This window comes from Penicillium nucicola, assembly GCF_028828085.1.
Source record: "Penicillium nucicola strain IBT 29836 chromosome Unknown utg000010l, whole genome shotgun sequence".
In the NCBI taxonomy this organism is placed as follows: domain Eukaryota; kingdom Fungi; phylum Ascomycota; class Eurotiomycetes; order Eurotiales; family Aspergillaceae; genus Penicillium; species Penicillium nucicola.
The window spans coordinates 2,923,823-2,941,744 of NW_026643134.1; the positions used below are offsets into that span (position 1 = coordinate 2,923,823).

General features: G+C 48.4%; 6 protein-coding genes across 6 annotated transcripts; 2 read left to right on the forward strand and 4 right to left on the reverse strand.

Annotated features, from left to right (window-relative positions):
* Positions 1-1,148: 1,148 nt before the first annotated feature.
* Positions 1,149-2,099, reverse strand: N7511_009659 (PhzF family phenazine biosynthesis protein; the record flags this gene model as incomplete). The annotated part of the gene is made up of 1 exon (XM_057132036.1): positions 1,149-2,099. One exon carries the CDS (start codon positions 2,097-2,099, stop codon positions 1,149-1,151), a length of 951 nt encoding a protein of 316 aa, XP_056980024.1.
* An 891-nt stretch (positions 2,100-2,990) lies between these two features.
* Positions 2,991-6,613, reverse strand: tof1 (putative DNA repair protein (Tof1); the record flags this gene model as incomplete). The annotated part of the gene is made up of 3 exons (XM_057132037.1): positions 2,991-4,051; positions 4,101-6,471; positions 6,527-6,613. 3 exons carry the CDS (start codon positions 6,611-6,613, stop codon positions 2,991-2,993), a joined length of 3,519 nt encoding a protein of 1,172 aa, XP_056980025.1.
* Positions 6,614-7,078: 465 nt separating this feature from the next.
* Positions 7,079-8,147, forward strand: N7511_009661 (3-hydroxyacyl-CoA dehydrogenase family protein; the record flags this gene model as incomplete). The annotated part of the gene is made up of 3 exons (XM_057132038.1): positions 7,079-7,204; positions 7,255-7,354; positions 7,417-8,147. 3 exons carry the CDS (start codon positions 7,079-7,081, stop codon positions 8,145-8,147), a joined length of 957 nt encoding a protein of 318 aa, XP_056980026.1.
* Positions 8,148-9,850: 1,703 nt separating this feature from the next.
* arp6 (actin family protein) lies at positions 9,851-11,520 on the reverse strand (the record flags this gene model as incomplete). Its single annotated transcript, XM_057132039.1, has 4 exons — positions 9,851-9,989; positions 10,044-10,106; positions 10,163-10,868; positions 10,929-11,520. The coding sequence occupies 4 exons, from the start codon at positions 11,518-11,520 to the stop codon at positions 9,851-9,853; spliced, it is 1,500 nt and encodes a 499-aa protein (XP_056980027.1).
* Positions 11,521-12,131: 611 nt separating this feature from the next.
* N7511_009663 (uncharacterized protein) lies at positions 12,132-13,241 on the forward strand (the record flags this gene model as incomplete). The annotated part of the gene is made up of 1 exon (XM_057132040.1): positions 12,132-13,241. The coding sequence occupies one exon, from the start codon at positions 12,132-12,134 to the stop codon at positions 13,239-13,241; it is 1,110 nt and encodes a 369-aa protein (XP_056980028.1).
* A 153-nt stretch (positions 13,242-13,394) lies between these two features.
* Positions 13,395-16,493, reverse strand: N7511_009664 (uncharacterized protein; the record flags this gene model as incomplete). The annotated part of the gene is made up of 1 exon (XM_057132041.1): positions 13,395-16,493. The coding sequence occupies one exon, from the start codon at positions 16,491-16,493 to the stop codon at positions 13,395-13,397; it is 3,099 nt and encodes a 1,032-aa protein (XP_056980029.1).
* Between the last annotated feature and the right edge of the window lie 1,429 nt (positions 16,494-17,922).

Below are 17,922 nucleotides of genomic sequence, written 5' to 3' on the forward strand. Positions count from 1 at the left end.
AGAAGGTCCATAGACTCCATACTGTATGGGTAGGTGGATAGTGCGGAAGTGGGATTATTTGTGATAGCTCACATAGCTCAATTTTGCGATTTGTAGATAGTTCTTCTTTAACCTGAGCTAGAATTTGAAGTGACTTGTTGTCACCTTCTATTTTTTTTCGCCTCCATTGCCTACACGTCGTAAGCAATGGGGGCAACATTGAATCTAGTGCCAAGACATGGATATATAGTCACTCCCACAAGCAGCGAATAGAAGCATATACTTATTGTGAGAAAGACCGTTCATGTGGCCAATTTTGACAGTGAGTAATCAAAATGAGCATATCCTAAGCCAATATCTAGTCCGAGGCTATACTTCGGCCTCGAGTTTCCTCCGAGAATGAGTCAGCAGAACGCGCGAGGCCGAGCTTACTTATCGGCTTATCGGTGTCGTCATCTGGATACTTAAGAGCACCGATCGACCTTTGAGCCACATCCAAGTCTACTGAACTCACCATCACCATGCCATCCACCAACAACATCGCCTTCACAGCTCCAATCAACCCACCAGGACAATCTCCCGTCCTGACAGTGGACCAAATCTGGAATGGCCTACTCCTCAAAATCCGCAGCGCAGAGACATTCGTCCCAGCAGCGATCCAATCTACAAAGGTCGTCAGTGAATCCTTCGACGACAATGGCAACACTGTAGTTGTCCGTGACGTTCTTTTCCGCGAGTCTCAGAAGACTGTCCAGGAAACTGTCACCGCGTTTGAAATTAGCCGTGTCGAGTTTGTGCAGCCTGAAGGGAGCAAGATCAATAATATTATCAGTCAAGGGGCTGATGGGGAGCTCTATATGACTTACACGTTCGAATGGAGACATCCCGGTGTTTCCAAGGAGGAACTAGCTGCTTTTGCTGAGAAGGAGAGGAAGATGAGCCAGATGGCTGTTGAGGGCACTATCAAGGTGCTGAGACAGTTGGCCGAGGAGAAGAAGCTTTAATTGGGCCATGAGACTTGGTCCTAGCATGTTACCATGATTTGATGTTTCTAATTCAAGCTCATGCTCAGGTGCATTTGACACTCTTCAAGTACCAGTCAATGAAGGGATGAACCCGCAATATATCAAATTTCATCACCAGCTCTTTTCTAGTTCTGCATACTACATTCAAGCCTGGGGAACCAACACCTTGCCCTCGGAGACACTCACAGCAGTTCCAGTCAGAATAACCTTCTCAATCTTCTTCTCCGCATCAAGAGAAACCCCAACACCAATATCACTCCTCCGTCCCATCTCAACACCCTGCACAACATGATAATCCAGATTCTGTCCAGGCTTTCCCTCCGTAAGACTCAAATAAGCAGCCAATCCACTAGCAGAGCTCCCAGTAGCAGGATCCTCCAAATTGCCCAACATCATTCTCGCCCTGACAACCTCCTTCCCAAGAACATCATCCCAGACCCCTCTAACAATGAAATACACACAAACCAGCCCAACCTGCCACCCCTCATCAAGATACCGAGTAGAAGAAACAAACTCGCCCCCAGTTGCAGGCGTAACAGCAGCCAAAGCCTCCAAAGTCTCCAACTCAATAAACAACTGACTCATCCCCTTGACAACAGAAAACAAGGGGAACGTCACATCATCCTTGGGGAAGAACGGCGCCAGAGTAGGATGCAAGCGCAATAGTTCCTGGACAGGGAACCGGGCACTGTGGATGTGCGTATTATGCGCAATCTGCGCAGCGACATACTTGCTCGCGGCATCCTGGACAGAGATGGGAATGTTGCCGGATTTGGTGGTTAGAGTGGTGACGCCGGGTCCATCGGCTGGGTTGGGCGAGTGGGTGAGGAACCAGGATGCGGCGCCGATGGTCGGGTGGCCTGCGAAGGGAATCTCGCAGTCTGTCGTGAAGATGTCGATGGTTCTTGTCGTGCTTTCGGTCACGGGGTGCACGAAGATGCTTTCTGAGAGGTTGAATTCGGATGCTAGGATTTGTTTTTGGCGTTGGTTCAAGGCTTGGGCTGGGTCTTCCGGGAGGAAGACTACGGCCAGTGGGTTGCCCTTGTATGGGGAGGATGTGAAGACATCTAGCGTGACGAAGTTGAGGTGTGTCATGATGGATTCAATCGTGAGTGATGTTCAAGATAGAAGTGAAGCAAATTGAAGTTGGGGGAAAGCGGCATCTTATACTCTCTCCACTTTGCGGGTTGACTCACACTCTGGAGCATCCCGAGGTCATTGATCATCCTTCAGCTCCGATCTTGTCCTCCAGGTTAGCCATTTCTCGGTCATTATTCCTTCAATCGCAGGTAATATTCCAATCACATCGATAATGCCCGGTCGAGTGCCAGGACTATAAGAACGACGATATTGCCACGCACTGGGGACATGTACCCACATCCAGGTAACTTGTATAGAAAGTCAACACTCTCCTCTTCACTCCGCCATGGCCTCAAACCATGGGAAAGACTCCTGGAAGGTCGAGAGCGGGTTCAACTGCGGTTTTGCGTTCCGTATAATTGGCACGACTGGTTTCAAGAAATAAAAGGATCGATGCCTCGGCTAGCCGGATTGGAGCTTGTATCTACTTTATGGAATGACCTGTCACTCGTTCCCGCGGATATTGCATGGTCAACATGAATTTCTATGACTTATTCTATCAGTCAATTCCACAGGTGATCATATTCTAGGTGTAAAATTGATGCCATTGCAGTGTCATTTTGCTGTGAGAGTTTTGGCATTGAGGGCGGCTGATAGTATGATTTATAGCGAGGAAGTAAAATGGAGGATAGATGTTGATGTGAGGGACAAGCTCGTGTTTTATACTGTACCTGCACGGTCCGTGAGCACAGTATCTACAGATTGCCAAGAGGGCCGTAATGTCCCTGCAAGTATGAAACTTGAGTCGTAAAGTAATTTCATTCATCCTAGATATCCGATGCTTTACAGTTCATATGCCAAACGCCTCATCTAGTCATAAAAGGTCGCGAAGATATATGACAGTGATCATTCTGAATCACTCTCAATCACGAACCCTCCTCGCATCCGTCTTCGAGAAGCAGCTACAGGCGCATCCTCGTCATCGCCATCATTCTCAGGTGCTGCAGGTTCGGGTTTGCTCCGACGATCACGCAGGAAGGCCAGGTCATCATCGAATTCAAGATCGTCTTCGCCAGATGTGAGAGGGGTTTCTTCATCATCTCCAGCACCGTGGCTAGTAGAGACTTCCTGCGGAGAGTGCGACGATTGAGCATCAAGCTCCGCCATGAGGATGTCGCCATCGGCGTCGGCATCACTATCCGCATCGCTTCCAGCAGATCCAGAATCGCGGCGCTGTCGCTTAGTCTTAGCGGACGTAGAGTCGCCCGTGTCGCTTCGCTTGCGTCCGGTGGCTTTCTTGCCCTTGCCTTTGCTCTTGCTTGATGTGTCCGTGGCACCAGTGCGGATGGCATGCTTGACGGCAGCATCGTGCTTCTTTCGTCGTTCTTCTTCCAGACGGAAGAATTCCTTGTCTGCTTCCTCGTCGCTCTCTTCATCGCTGGCATGAATGAAGAGATCACTCTTGATCTTTGCCTGACGAGAAAGCGCGTTGGAAAGACGTGCATCACGCCGCGCCTGCAAAGTTTCATCGTCCACTTCAGTGGTCTCTGTATCTTTGGACTTCTTCTTGCGCTTTTTCTTTAATTGATCCAAGGCATTGGCTTTCGACCGCGGGTTTGGTGGAAATAGCATTCCATCCGGAATCACATCTTCGCCTTCCGAGTCGGATCCGAACTGAACATCGAGCGTGCCTTGGACCGTGGCCCGGGGACCTCCTGGTTTCTTCTGGGTAAGATGCTTGCGAGGATCATCATCACCATCTCCGGAGAATGGTATTTTGAGGGCCTCTTGGATTTCCGAAATTGTCTCATGCAGGGTCTTGGATCCCTGAGATGCCGGGATAACCCAAGCGGCACCAACCACGTCTTCGACACCGAGTCGCTCGAAACCAACGAGCTTCATCAGCAGACGCAGCTTGGCGTTTGAGAACATGGCACTTTTACAGGCTTCGTCCTTACTCTTAACAGCTATAATCCAGTTAGTTTCGCTTAAGAGTCGGTGTTGCAGAGAACGTACTAATCAGTGGGTTGGGAACGCTGTCAGCCTCGGGAGACTCAGCCTGCCGAATCTCATCCTGGGCTTCCCATGCTTCTCTTTCAGAGGCTCCCGAGCTCAAGACATGAATAATCCAGTTCACAAGATCTGCTCTACCGTCAAGAACGAGGGCTCCAACCACAATCTTTAGCTCGGCTTCCTTGGTAGTCGCCTCCGGTGATGTGATGATGAGGTCCGCTGGCGCTCGCTTAGATCGGTACGATGTCTGCTTCTCGTGTCCAAACTCAAGGTAGTAGACCGTTGAGTTGATCTTGCTGAATAACATTTCAGTAATTAAGGCTGGACGCTGGTCCAGCTTCTTGATCATTCGTCGAATGACTTGCCGCACCAGTTCTTCCCATTCTTTGCAAACAGATTTGCTTGAGTCCATGGGTCCTGGGCCCTTGATCATTCGGTAGAACAAACTGATGATATCAACACGGAACAGCAGAGTGGTCATCTCCTGCTTAAATGCAATGCGGTAGAAGTAGCGGTGGGCACGCTTGAGTTGCTCCGGGTTAAGTTCTTTGTAGAAACCAGTGAATGCAACAAACGTGTCAACGCAACTCTGGTTGCAAAATTTGGCCGCGAACCGCTTGAAGTCAAAGCTACGCTCTTTGGTGACCTGAGCGACGTCTACCTCGTCTTCGGCTTCAGAATCGTGTTCCTCGTCATCATCTCCTCCATCTTCATTGCCTTTTTCGGCTTTCTTCTGTTTGTGCTTAGCCTTTCGGCGGGATCGAATCTGCATATCGGCGTTATCTTTGGAGTAACGCTCCAGCATTCGCAAGAAGACATGAGCCAATTCAGTGCATGCATCCAGGTAGCCGAAGCCTTGGTCTTTGTATCCCCGTAGAATTGCCAGAATCCTGTCATGTGTGGTTTCTTCGTAGAAGATTCGATTCTGGATATTCTCGGCAATTTCTTGGTCTTCCTCGAGTGGTGACACGGCCATTTCCTGCACGGTCAACAGGACCTGTGTGAAGCAACGCATTTGAGCGTTAAGGTCCTGCCACTCCTTGTTGTCCAAGCTGTTCTGCATGGCACGATTCAAGGAGATGAAGGTCTCTTGATTTAGAACTCCTGCGACCAAACCATAGCTATCCGGCTCAATATCCTTGGTTCTTCCTCCACTTTGGGCTGCGCGCTGACGGGACTGCCAGGCTCTCCTCGCACGCTCTGCCTCGAGGAACCACCCAACGGTATAGAAGAACTGACGGGTATTAATATCCAGTACTCGCTCAGCTTCGCGTTCAATGGCTTTCCGCACATGGGTGAAGAGCGGGTTGAATCCGGAATCCAAGAACTCCTCAACAAAAGTCCGTAGGTTCTTAGTTGCTTCCGAGTTCAAATGAGCCGGCATGTTGAAGTTGCTGTTTTGGACCGCATCGTCTTGCTTGCGCCGAGGCTTGGGCTTGTCCCACTTTTTGCTTTGGTCCATCTTGTGAAGAGTAGTCTGGTCATCCCGCAAAACGTCTTGCCCAGAGACGGTAGATACCTTCGCATCATCTCGCTTGACCCAGATCATTGTACCAAATCGACCATGGCGTGTCGGGGCGTTCTTTGCGTACTCTCGTCGTACCGAGTTCTCCTTTTTCAGGAGATCGCTGAGCTCGTCGGTTCGCTTGGCCTTTCTCTGATCATCATCCATGAACAATTTCTCGACATTGACACCTTTCACAATGTGGAAAATGATCTCCATCAAGATGATGTCCTGAAGGTTGAAGTCATCGCCAACATTCGAGCACATAGTCAAGAGAAGAGCAAATGCATCCTGGTCATGGAAAGCATTGATTGTCGCAGATCTCGATGTTTCCTCCTCTTCGCCTTCTGCAGCAAGCCGGGTGTTCGGGGAAATGATCGCAATGTTTCGCAGGAAGTATAACATCAATTTGAGAATTCCTTCGTCTCGGGTTTCGCGTTCGGATCGAGCAGTCACCATGCTAGGGAGAGCGATTCGGATCACAGCACGAAGGAGATTCGATCCTCCATATTTGAGAATACCTCGCTTGTACTGGACTTGGGTTTGTTGGATGTAGGGGGTATGGCGATGGTGGTTGACCGTCATCTGGCTGTGGAACTCTATCGGCCATGTCAATGGGACAAGAAGCTCCAGACACGCCAGAGAGATTCTAGTCATATGTTTGTTCTTCTGTCCTGTAGTCCACCAGAGCGCGATTATCGGAAGGAGATCTCCATTGATCAAGTTGGCCTCTCCTAGGCATCTCGCTACGTCCATGCGATTGTTCTTCTCGTCGTACAATTTCAACCACCGTTTGATATCGCGCAAACAGGCCAGGGCGTCGTCTCCGAGCACATATCGATCAGCATCTTCACCGTTGAAACCTCCAAGCTAAATTTAGCAGCATCAGCAATTAACCCATGAAACACCAAAAACAAGCACTCACAGCTGTGACCAGGCCATAAACATAGCCTCGCACATCGGGGTCAACGACCTGCACGTCGTGGCCTAGAGGGACAACCTCTTCATCCATGGTGGGCTGGTATCGATTTGCTTCCCAAAGCGTCGAAATGGGAACGCGTCGACGCGTGCTCGGCATCGGCGATTCGGAGAAACTGGATGCCGCCAGAGTGCCGAAGATAACCGATGCTCTTACCGCCAGAGATTGTGGCCAACTCTCCTAATCTTTTGGCAGAATCAGTATGGCTGTAGATCTTGATTTCATTGTGAAACGCGTATAGAGAAAATTTGAGTTGAATTATTACTCTTTGGGTGTTTCTTAGGATCTTGTTAATTCAGTCATGAATGAGGCCTTCTGTAGGTCCAACATAAGATCTTTAAGTGGACAGCTGACTTAAAACGCAATGGCCGCTGTCGCCCGCTGCTGAATGACGTCGGAAGCACGTGAAGTCATCGCAGTATACCCATTACTTCTTCGCACTCGCCTGTTCACGCTCACTTCGTCTTTATACATACCCTGCAGCATTTACACACAGTCATGCTTTTCTCGACACTTCGTTACGTCGCACAAAGAAGCCCTGCGGTGGCCCGCAACTTTAGCTCCACCTCCGCAGCTCATGCAGCCGAGGTCAAGTCACTTGGTGTGATTGGTGCCGGCCAGATGGTGAGGATGATATATTTCAGGGCCTGAATATGGACCTAACTTAATTCTAGGGTCTTGGAATTGCCCTTGTTGCCGCACAGAAGGCACAGGTCCCTGTGACCCTCGTCGATAGCTCTCAGGCTTCATTGGACAAGGGTCTCAAGTTTGCCGGTACGTTGAACTCCACCAGTCGCTATGATCACCAGATTTCCTAACACCGCAATGGACACCAGACAAATTACTTGAAAAGGATGTTGCCAAGCAACGCATCACCCGTGAGGCCGCAGATGCAGCCCGTGGACTTTTGATCCCCACTCTCAAGATGGACGACCTCTCCTCCGTCGACTTCGTTATTGAGGCAGTCCCTGAGATTGTTGATTTGAAGACCAAGATTTTCAGCAATTTGGCTCAAATTGCCCCAAAGCATGCCATCCTCGCTACAAACACCTCCTCGATTTCCATCACCAAGATTGCTGCTGCGACGAGTACGGATCCCACCGATCTGCAGGCTTCCTCTCGAGTGATCTCCACTCATTTCATGAACCCTGTCCCAATTCAGAAGGGTGTTGAGATCATTCGTGGTCTGCAGACCTCACAGGAAACAATGGATACAGCTATTGCCTTTGTCCAGCGCATGGGCAAGGTCGCCTCTGTGTCTGCCGACTCACCTGGCTTCTTGGCCAACCGTATTCTCATGCCCTACATCAATGAGGCAATTATTTGCCTCGAGACTGGTGTCGGTGGCCGGGAAGATATTGACAACATCATGAAGACCGGCACTAATGTCCCTATGGGTCCATTGACCCTGGCCGACTTCATTGGCCTGGACACCTGTCTCTCAATCATGAATGTCCTGCACCAGGAGACTGGTGACAGTAAATATAGATCCGCTGGTCTTTTGCGTCGGATGGTGGATGCCGGCTGGCTAGGCAAGAAGAGTGGAAAGGGATTCTACGACTATTAAATGTCGTTGTGAAAGGAGGAGAATCAAATTCAAGCATGATACCCCTCCTGTGACTTGTTCTCATAGAATTGAAAATACAAAGTTGTTCTGCCCTAGAAACTTGTCGATTCCCTAACACTACTATTACTACTATTAATTCTCCTCCGTCCACTCCATACTCTCCATCGCAGCAACAATTATATGGGCATCGAGATCATCATCAGTTCCAATCACATTTTCCTGCCCAACACGAGTATCAGAACAATTGCAAGTCCGCCAGCGACCACCACAAAGGTAACTGAGTTAGCCATGGTCAGCATACAGCCACAAGATCTTCCCCAATCCGCTCCTATACGATAATACGGAGCATGAACATACCAAAACTCCGTCCTACACCTGCAGACAATATGAGAACACCCCTGTTCAATCTCGACTATGGCATGACACCCAAAACACCGCTGCCAATTCTCACTCTTCGCCAAATCCAACACTGACCGAAGATCAGGGTCATACGAACAGTCCCCGGGATCATGCATGAGATCCCGACAATCCAAGCAGATCTTTGCCTTGCAAAAAGGACAAATCGTATGGTTCAAGCGGTTGATTCGATGCTTAGGGTTGATCCATCGTGCACAATTCGGTTTTGGGCAGTATAAGCGTTCGGAGGGTGGGGTTGCGTACTCTTCCAATTGGGATATATAGCGTTTTCGGTTGCGAGAGCCTAGTGCTGTGATGATTGCTTTTTGGGAGATCTCTTGTCCACAGCATTTCACCGGAAATAGCACCTGGTCATCTAGGGCTGTCAATGCCATTTTTCGGAGGCATTTTCTGCAGAATATATGTAGACATGGAGCTGTGAGGGTTTCGGCGGCTGGGAATGTCTGGTCGCAGCATGCGCATCTGAGCATTGTTAGTATTGGGGGGTTTGGGGGTCCTTTGCCGCATAGTAACCTTTGATCTTCTTGGGTAATGCTCTGTATTCTCTTGAGGAATCTGCCCACGCAGCTTGGAAACATTAGGACCACTGTGGATTTGATAGATCTGACAAGTGGAATAGATTTTCGATGACAACTGTTCCTTTCTGGGGCTTCGAAAGGTGGCAATCTGTGAAAAGCAACAGTCAAGGTTGTGAAGTAGGGCTGGAACAGCTTCTTTAAAGAGAGCGCAGATCAGAATGGCCTCATCTCTCATGCTAGGCCTTTGTCATCATTGCTCAAGCTAACCAAGGATATGCAAACATTGTTTCTTTCTGTTATTTTAATTTTGCTGGGAAAGCTCTCATAAGTGCTAGATGATGAGTACTGCACTAGAGTCCTGTCGATTTTGACACGTATAAAGACGGCTCTATATAAGATCATCTGGTAATTCAAGACTTGGCTTCCTCTGGGTTGACTCAATCTTTCGTACGAAGTAGACATTCCTTCTCTGGCCAAGAAAGCGGACGTTGATATAGATCCATGGGACAACAAACCCTTTTATAGCGAAGTTTGACAAGTTTGGCATAGCCAGCCTTGACCAAGACGAGAGCGACAAATTTCTTCGTCATGCGAACGACGATATGTTCAGTCATTTAAAAGTATACTATGTTTTGTGTTGAATTTTTTTGCAATCATATTGGCCAAATACCAACATTGAAAATAGGGTATCACTAATGCTACAGATGATAAGTTATCGATTTTGGCCGCCGTAAACTCCCTCCCAAATCTTCCGCTGCAATTGATATTTTATACAAGGCCGGCGAACCGCCGGCCAGCCCATCCAGATCCATGTTCTTGGTATTCTTGACGAGTAATAGCCACTCTGCCGAGCTCCTCTCTGTTCGTCGCGAATCTGCAGGCTCCAAGCCATGTTGAGTGGACGGGGCTAGCAAAATAAGTTAGTTTTTGGTGCAATATTGTAAGAGGGATGGTAACTCACTCAGTAGCCCGGCGCACTCTCACCACACATTCGGCAGATGCGATTTGTCGCAATTCTGTTTCACTGCAAAATTTTGATCGTTAATCGAGTCAAGCGGAGTTAGGATTTCTGAGACCTACAGTCTTTCCATGAAGCCTGGAATCAAGGCATTCCCGCCAACAACTATCACATTCGCCAGGAATGCAGAGTGTAGGCCGGTAGGAAGAGCTGACAAACTTTGTAAAATTATTTCGGGAATGCCAGCTGACTTCATTCCGATATCGCTCGGGGTGAACAGGATTTCTGGTACAGCAAAACGCTCGTTGCCCAGTACAAGTACATCCTCCGACAGCACTTCAGTGCTGAGACCAGAGAGAGCACCTTTCTTCTTCTTGACCTGCATAAGAGGATCATGCGGTCTGCTGAAGCCCTTCCTGTTTGCGTTCGGGTCAGGAAGTACATAGTCCAACACAATTCCATCTTCAGTACTGGCCTGGCGTTTCCGCCCTGCTTTCCATGTTTGCTCCAAGTCACCAGAGAAGTTATTGCTTACATAGCAGACTGCCTCTTTGACTTCGTTCATGATGTATGATTCATCCACCATGTTATATTGGCGCATTGATACGATCTCCTTGAGGTAGTTTGTCAAGTGCTTGCCTCCAATGTCAAGTCTTCGCACTCCACGTTGCAGAGCTTGACCTTTGTAGACCGGAGTCACTGTCGTGTGCGAATAACCCGAATCTACGACCAATAAGCAGTCTGCGGGAAGAGGAGTTGAGTCGGGTGTTGTAGTCAGAGGGTCGCCGAAGAGAGAATGAATTTCGTTCCAAGCATTGAGGGTTGGGCCTGATGAGTTCCAAGTTAGCACAAGAGCTCAAACACTCTCAGATGACTAAATCATCTTACCTATGCACCTGACATATCCCCCAAATCCCCATTCCTCCATAATCATCTCGTCCGAGTGCCGTTGTAGAATGGGCAGCGCATTCGGCGCTTCAGTAAGCACAAGCGTAGTATTCTCCGGATCGGCGATATGAGTGTTCTTATTCCTGCCTGTGGTCTTCTCATCGAAGAACGACTGGTCCCAGATCTCTCTCTCCGCTTCCCAGTTCGAGACGTATCCCTTCTCCAGCGGGCGCCGGAACATGGCCTCATTCCAATCGGTCACTGTTGACAGCTGAGAGCCGATGACAATTTTATTATCGCGCGTCTTGACGAGAGTGTTCGGGATTGAGGTACACGTGGAGACGCTTTCCTCGGGCGAAAGATCAGAGGCGTAGCCCGCTTTGATCATGTATGCGCCATTGTCGATGACAAAAGTCTTGTCGGGTAAATGCCGTGACGCCTCCACCGACTTGGCCGGCGTCGCAGGCGTCTTTGGAGCAGCACGAGCTCTGGATGTCCCCATGACTGCGAGTTGTTTGTCCAAGAGCTTGGGACTGCGCGAAGCTCGGATGAGTGCAATGATGAGGTGTTTGTCTTGTTTGATCCTAGACATCCGCTTAGGTAATCTTATACTCTGAGCTCCCCAGGAGTAGCTCTGCTCAGTTCAATGTCTTAACATGATCTGTGCTGTAATTTCAATGAATATCTTGTCATATTCTATTTGTAATAAATATATTGTATTATGACTCATGTGGTGTGGTTATATGCCTCGGAAGTCGGTTTTATACCAGGTTGCTTGCGCGTGAGCGTGAAGCCCAACTGTGAGATTCTGTGTAGTTAATCTGCTGTATCTAAGATAGCAAATAATCTGAGCGTCTTTTCTTTGCTTTTTTGTATCAACTTAATAAAAGTGAGTGAAGACTTGGGCAGCAAAAAATGCTGTACAGTAGTAGCGGAGAGCGTAACACTATGATTATTCGACCATTATCAAGTGAACGCAATTCAAAATCACACTACATGAGGAGAAAGTAAATCCAACAAAGACTACTTAACTATGATGTATGGATTGACTATGTACCAACAACAATATACAAACAGAAACACAGGTGACCCCACAGAGCCCTAATCAGCCCCGCGGCCAAGGTTATCAAACCCAACCCAAAATTTTCCCCCGACAAACCCCTCCAAAGAAAGCCACCAGTGGCAGGTCCACGACACTTGACAATGTCACAACTATCTAGCGTGCTCAGCACCACCCTCAGCCTCATCGGACAATTACAAACAGCACTCACGACCCAACCGACCGCAGCAGCAGCCGAAACCGCCGCGCAAGACACGGAGGCCTTGCCCCTCCTGACAGCCTCGTCGATCACGCTCAAAGCTCAAGTCACAAAGCTCTCGCTGCTTGCTATCACCTCTCCATTCACACACTCCGCTATCTGTACCGTGCTCCGGGACTTGAATAAGTCCGTCCTGCCGTCGATCGTTACCGCTGCCCTCCTCGTTACGCCGGCGCAACACACCAAGGCCTTCAACTCGGAGGTTCTTGTTCTGGTCAAGACCACACTTACAGAACTTCTTAGCCTTGTTTCAGAAGTTAAGCGTGTTGGGGAGAAGAAGGATCAGGAGAAGAAGGATAATGGGAAAGAAAACGATCTGAGCAAGGCGGAGAAGGATGTCGTTACACTTGCTACAGGTCGCGTCTGGGATGCCTGCGACACCGTGACAGATGTCGCAAACAAGGGCGTTATTGGATTCGTCATGCGCCGCGTTGAGCAATGGAGAGATCTTGTTCGCGACGCGGTTCAAGAAATCGAAGACTGGGATCCCGAAGAAGATGGAGATGAGTTCTTCGATGAGCTTCTTAGTGACGATGGAAAGGATGACAAGGCTGACGAGGATTCCGATGACGATGATAACGACGACGAAGAAATCGCTGCCATGCAGGAACACAAAAAGTCCACTATCCGTTTCCTCAAGCCTATTGCTCAGGTCTACCCTGCTATCATCAACAACCGTCTCAAGAACGCCGGAAGTGTGCCCTTGTCTGCGCCGTCTGGTGTTGAGAAGTTGGAGTCGTTGATGCGGAACCTACAAGCTATCCCAGACCACGTCGATGAGATGGCTGGTGCGTTATACGAGGCCGACTTCGAGAAGTCGGAGCAGTACTTGCAAAAGACGAGGAAGTGTGCTACGAAAGCAGTGGACTTGGTCATGTCACCTTGGGCTGCCACAGCTGCTCCCGGCGATGCACAGGCAGACAAGTTCACCACGTGGTCAAAGACATGGCTTAAGGTTATTGAAGAAGTTAGCAAGCCAGTTGATGAGAACTGAATGAGAGTTCTGTCACGGAATAGTGCAGAATCCGATGATGAGATGAACAAATGCCCGAGAAAAGCATAAATAGAAATGTATATGTACATAGAACAAATGATGAATTTTCATTATACACGTCAGTCGAAGTAATGGCCTGAGTGGTGCTTCTTCTTATAGCTCCTCCTCACTGGCTTCATCTTTTTCCCATTCAGGGAGCTCACTCAGTGGAACACGGTCTCGCAAAAACTCCAAGACTGAATCTGTGCCCTTGGCAACTACCTGCCATCTAGGTACTCGGAACTTGTTGCCAGCTACCTCAAAGCGTCTCAAGGACGATCCGTTGCCCCAGTTCTTAGGGGAGCGCTCAGCACCTAGTAAGCCGATCTTCGGAGGAAGGGAATCAATGTCGTTGTTGCTGACATCTAAAACCTGCAGCCCCTGCACTGCTTCGAACGTCAAGGAATCAAGCTGGTTATCAGATGCAATGAATGTTTTCAGCTCTGGGTAGGTCTGTCGAATTTGAGGCAATGGCCCTTTCAGGCGGTTATGGGAGATGTCCAAGAAATTCAAAGACGGGGCGATGAGGTTGGCCAACAAAGGCTCCAGAGAAGTCAATCTGGTCGCGTTCAAGTTCAAAGATTGTAGCTTGGGCAACTCAAGCGGAGAGGACAAAAATTCAATGCCGAACGGATTATTCGAGATATCAAGTTCAACAAGACCTTCAGCAAGCATTGCAAGTGCCGCTGCGGGGAAGCAGGGTATCTCGTTGTGTTGCAAGCAGAGGCAGCGAATATCCTGGGAGGGAAGCATCTCCAGCTGGTCAACCTTGAGGTCGGTCATCTCTGAATAAGATCGATCAAGAGTCCCGCCGGATTTGAGCTGCCAATTGGCATCGAGCGCAGGGGTTTCTGGTGCCAGAGTGAATTGAGTGGCTACTGAGCCCTCGTCATCTGTGTCCTGGGCATCTGGCTCGCAGCGACTTCGCATGTCACGTTTGATGTCTTCGGTGTCCATGGTCAGGTACCTTCGTTCACGGAAAGGATTGTTGGCGACGCGGAAAGATGTGAGGCTCTCCATGTAGCCCATCTTTTCATCCAAACGTGAAAGATCGTTTCCGGTGAAATCAGCCTTCTTGATATTCTTAAGCTCCACAAATCCTTGAGGGAGCTCTGAGATCTTGTTCTGCTCCGCAGATAGCGTTAAAAATGACTGCCATGTAGACATGCAGGGGAGATGCGTGATGCGGTTGACACCAATCAATAGAGTATGTATGTTAGGTAGATCAAGCGTGTCATTCGCCGCAAAAACCGTGACAACATTGTTGGAAATGTTCAGGGACTGCAAATTCTCGAAACGGGTCACTGAGGCTGGAATGAGAGTACCTTCCAGCTTGTTCTTTTGCGCATTGATGACCTTTAGGGGAAGTTTACTTAGCAACTCGAATGGCAAAGAGGTCAGCTTGTTCTCGCTGACATCCAATGTCCTCAGAGAGCTTAGTCCAACCAAGGCCTCGGAGAGGCTGGTGAGGTTGTTTCCGTGGATATCTAAAGAATCCAATTGGTGAAGACCAGCAAAGACTGTCGCCAATTCTCCCTCAAGCTTGTTATTTGCCAACTTCAGATCTGTCAGAGAAGGTAATTCGGTAAGAATCCCAATATTATCCATGTTTAACATGTTGTTTGATAGATTGAGAATGCGTAGATTTTGCATGCGGCGAAGACCCATTGGAAGTGACTTCAGTATATTTCCATGAAGATCCAATGTCTCAAGTCCACCAAATTGAAGACCCCGGTCATCACTGTCTGGATCAAAGTCTTCAGGGTTGATGTCTGGGAATACATCATCTGAAATATGTTCTAGCTCATTGTCCGCAGCGATAAACTTGACGAGATCGACATTTTCGAACCAGTTTGCTGAGTTTTCGGGGTCGTAGTCGTACATTGTCAGCACTTCTTTCGGAATTTCTGTCAAAGACATTGCCGCAATGTTCAGTTGGCCGGTTGAGCGTCCTGTCTGAACTCTTCTTTTCATAACCAATCGGTTGTCGCCCTGAGGCAGCTGGTTGAACGGGTCCTCATCATCAGCGACTCCCCATGAGTCGGCTGGTGGAGGAGCCTGTGATATTTCTTGTGGGGGTGTTTCCTTCTTTTCTCCAGCTGCCATTGCTTTACGTGCAGCCTTCGCCTTTGCAATTGTTTCACGCAGCGTGTTGGATGATTTCGAGGCTTTTCTGGCTTCATATTCTGCCTGCTGTTTTGGAGATAGCTCATCCTGCACATTGGAGGCAGCAGACACATATCTTGACCCCATTGAGGGCGATCGCAAAGAAGACGGTTGCTCTGACTGAGGGTTTCGTGTTTTCTTCACTTGAAGTGGTTTTTGAGGGGGTCCCATGTTGGTTTGAGTTGGCTTTGCGGTAATCTTGCTGGGTGAGGGCCGAACAAGCGAGGGTTTTGTTTTATCCTTGTTCCCGATAGATAGTTGAGATACCTTTTTCTTAAGTGGTGACTTTACATCGGAGTAGGTCTCGTCACCCGGTGCGAGACTTTGTCTACTCGATGGTGCCTTCAGTCTCGATGGGCTTTTAGCTTCTTCTGATCCACGCACTGGGGACAGGGAAGCAATGGACATGGCAGGCTTCGAGGGAAGTCGCAATTGTGACACGGGCTGGGTGTGCATCTCACTGGTACTTGGCGCACCCGACGAAGCTCTCGATGGCGATCTTGAGTAATTGGACATAATGGACGGAGCCCGAGATGGTGAGCGTATTGGGCTGGCGCCATTGAAAAAGCTGGACTGTCGTCTTGCTGATGCCGGGGATGGTGGAATTTGTGATAGCGTTTCCAGTGTCCGCTCAGACAAAGACGGACGTACTTCACGTCGACCACGGTCTTCTTGCGTTGATGTGGTTGATGCAGTGTCATTGTCGCCCGTACTCGGTGTCATTTCCTCCGGCGTTTCAATGTCATCTGCCCCGCCTTGCGTTTCATCTTGTAGTTGTGGAGCTGGAATAGTTTCGGTTCGAGGTTGGGGCGGGGATGAATAGCGTGCGGCTGGTTTCTTCACAAGGGTGTCATATGAGGGTCTCCGTAGCCGTCTTTCATCTAAACCGGGGTCGGCTCGTAGTCTATCTCGGGAGGGGGAAGGCTTGATCGATTTGGATGCAGTGGCCGAGGGTAACGGCAGCCTTGAAGTCAGTCGAGGAATTCCACTTGCAGGCCGTGGAATACCGCTGGGAGGGCGTGCTGTGGTCTTGTGTTGTCCTTCCATTTTGGTTGACGTATTGTTGGTTTGTTGATCAGGGTAAAAGCCGCAAGTTGATGAGATCCGCTCATGCCCGAGCGGGACAAGGAAGGTGAGAGCTGAGACCAAGTGGATCGGTAAGTCTGCGCTTAGCTTGATACAAAGAATGAAGATCTTAAAAACGTGTCGGAGGAAGTGGATTGTTTACATTTCAAGATCCCGCGATAGCAGCCTCAGGCACCATTTTCCGATCTGTCAGCGATCTATATAGAACGGGCCCTGCAGCGAAGCACATGGCTCATATATTATTTATTATTTCTACGAGTCAGAGTTGTATTTTGCAGCTTCATTTATTCGGTTCTTTCTTCCTATTCTTCACCTGGATTTTTTGCTCACACATATTTCGACAAAAAAAGAGCCTGGCAGGACTATACCAGTTGTCTCAATGTTTCTGATCCCTACTATATACGTATCACATTTCGCTTGTCAATCTCTTTGTATTGTCTCTATCTTTAATCAAGAATTATGATTTACCTATATGTCTTCCTACGTCTTGCTCTAAGACAAGCCTATCTGTCTAGGCTTTCAACTCTCCTTGCGCGAATCTGAGCGATGTCGCCTCTGCAACGGGCCTGAGTCACAAGGAGTTCTTCGGGAAGCATATTCAATTGTAACAAGCCCAATCCTAACCTTGTATTACCGATCAGTCTTCGGGGAATGCGAATATAAGAGTATTCTTGGTAACAGTTGTGTGCTCCTCGTGAGACCGTGGCTATCATCAAATCCAAAATATATTCTCGCAACCAAACTAGTCCCTTGTATTGAATGTGGGTATTCTTTGTACTCCAAGACATACCCTTTTGCTCAATGTTTATCAAGTGAAACGCATTGCTTGCTTTGATTTAGAAGGTCGCTTTATGTAGAACGAAAATACACAAAAATAAGCCGCTATTTAAGAGCTAGGATAGCTATGCATCTCTAAAGAAAATGGAAATAGAGGATTCGAGAGCTGGCCTTCAAACCTAGCAAACTGACAATCCCGGGAGACTTTACAATGTCACGTGGTTTCTCCAGCTAGTCCCTGTATCAAAATGGCTGTTAATTTATTGACGCTTATACATTCAGAGTTCATGATTACTCTATAAAATTATGCATGAATCAAGGCTGCTTGATATAGCCACCTTAGTAGAAGAGACGGCTGGATTGATATATATTTCGGCATTGGATGATTCTTGTGTGGCACGTATAGAAGTTATTGTTTCGTGAGCACTATGTGTAGTCGCTTAGCAAATCTAGAATAGCAGCTTAAATACTGACACGAGGACTCAAACGGAATACCAGGATCAGCTGTGTCGAACCATTGTATGTGTGATTCACAGTGATCAGGAAATACACAATTGTCTAATGCCTGGATCAAGAAATAGATACCAAAATGTACGGTGAACTCTCAACCAAA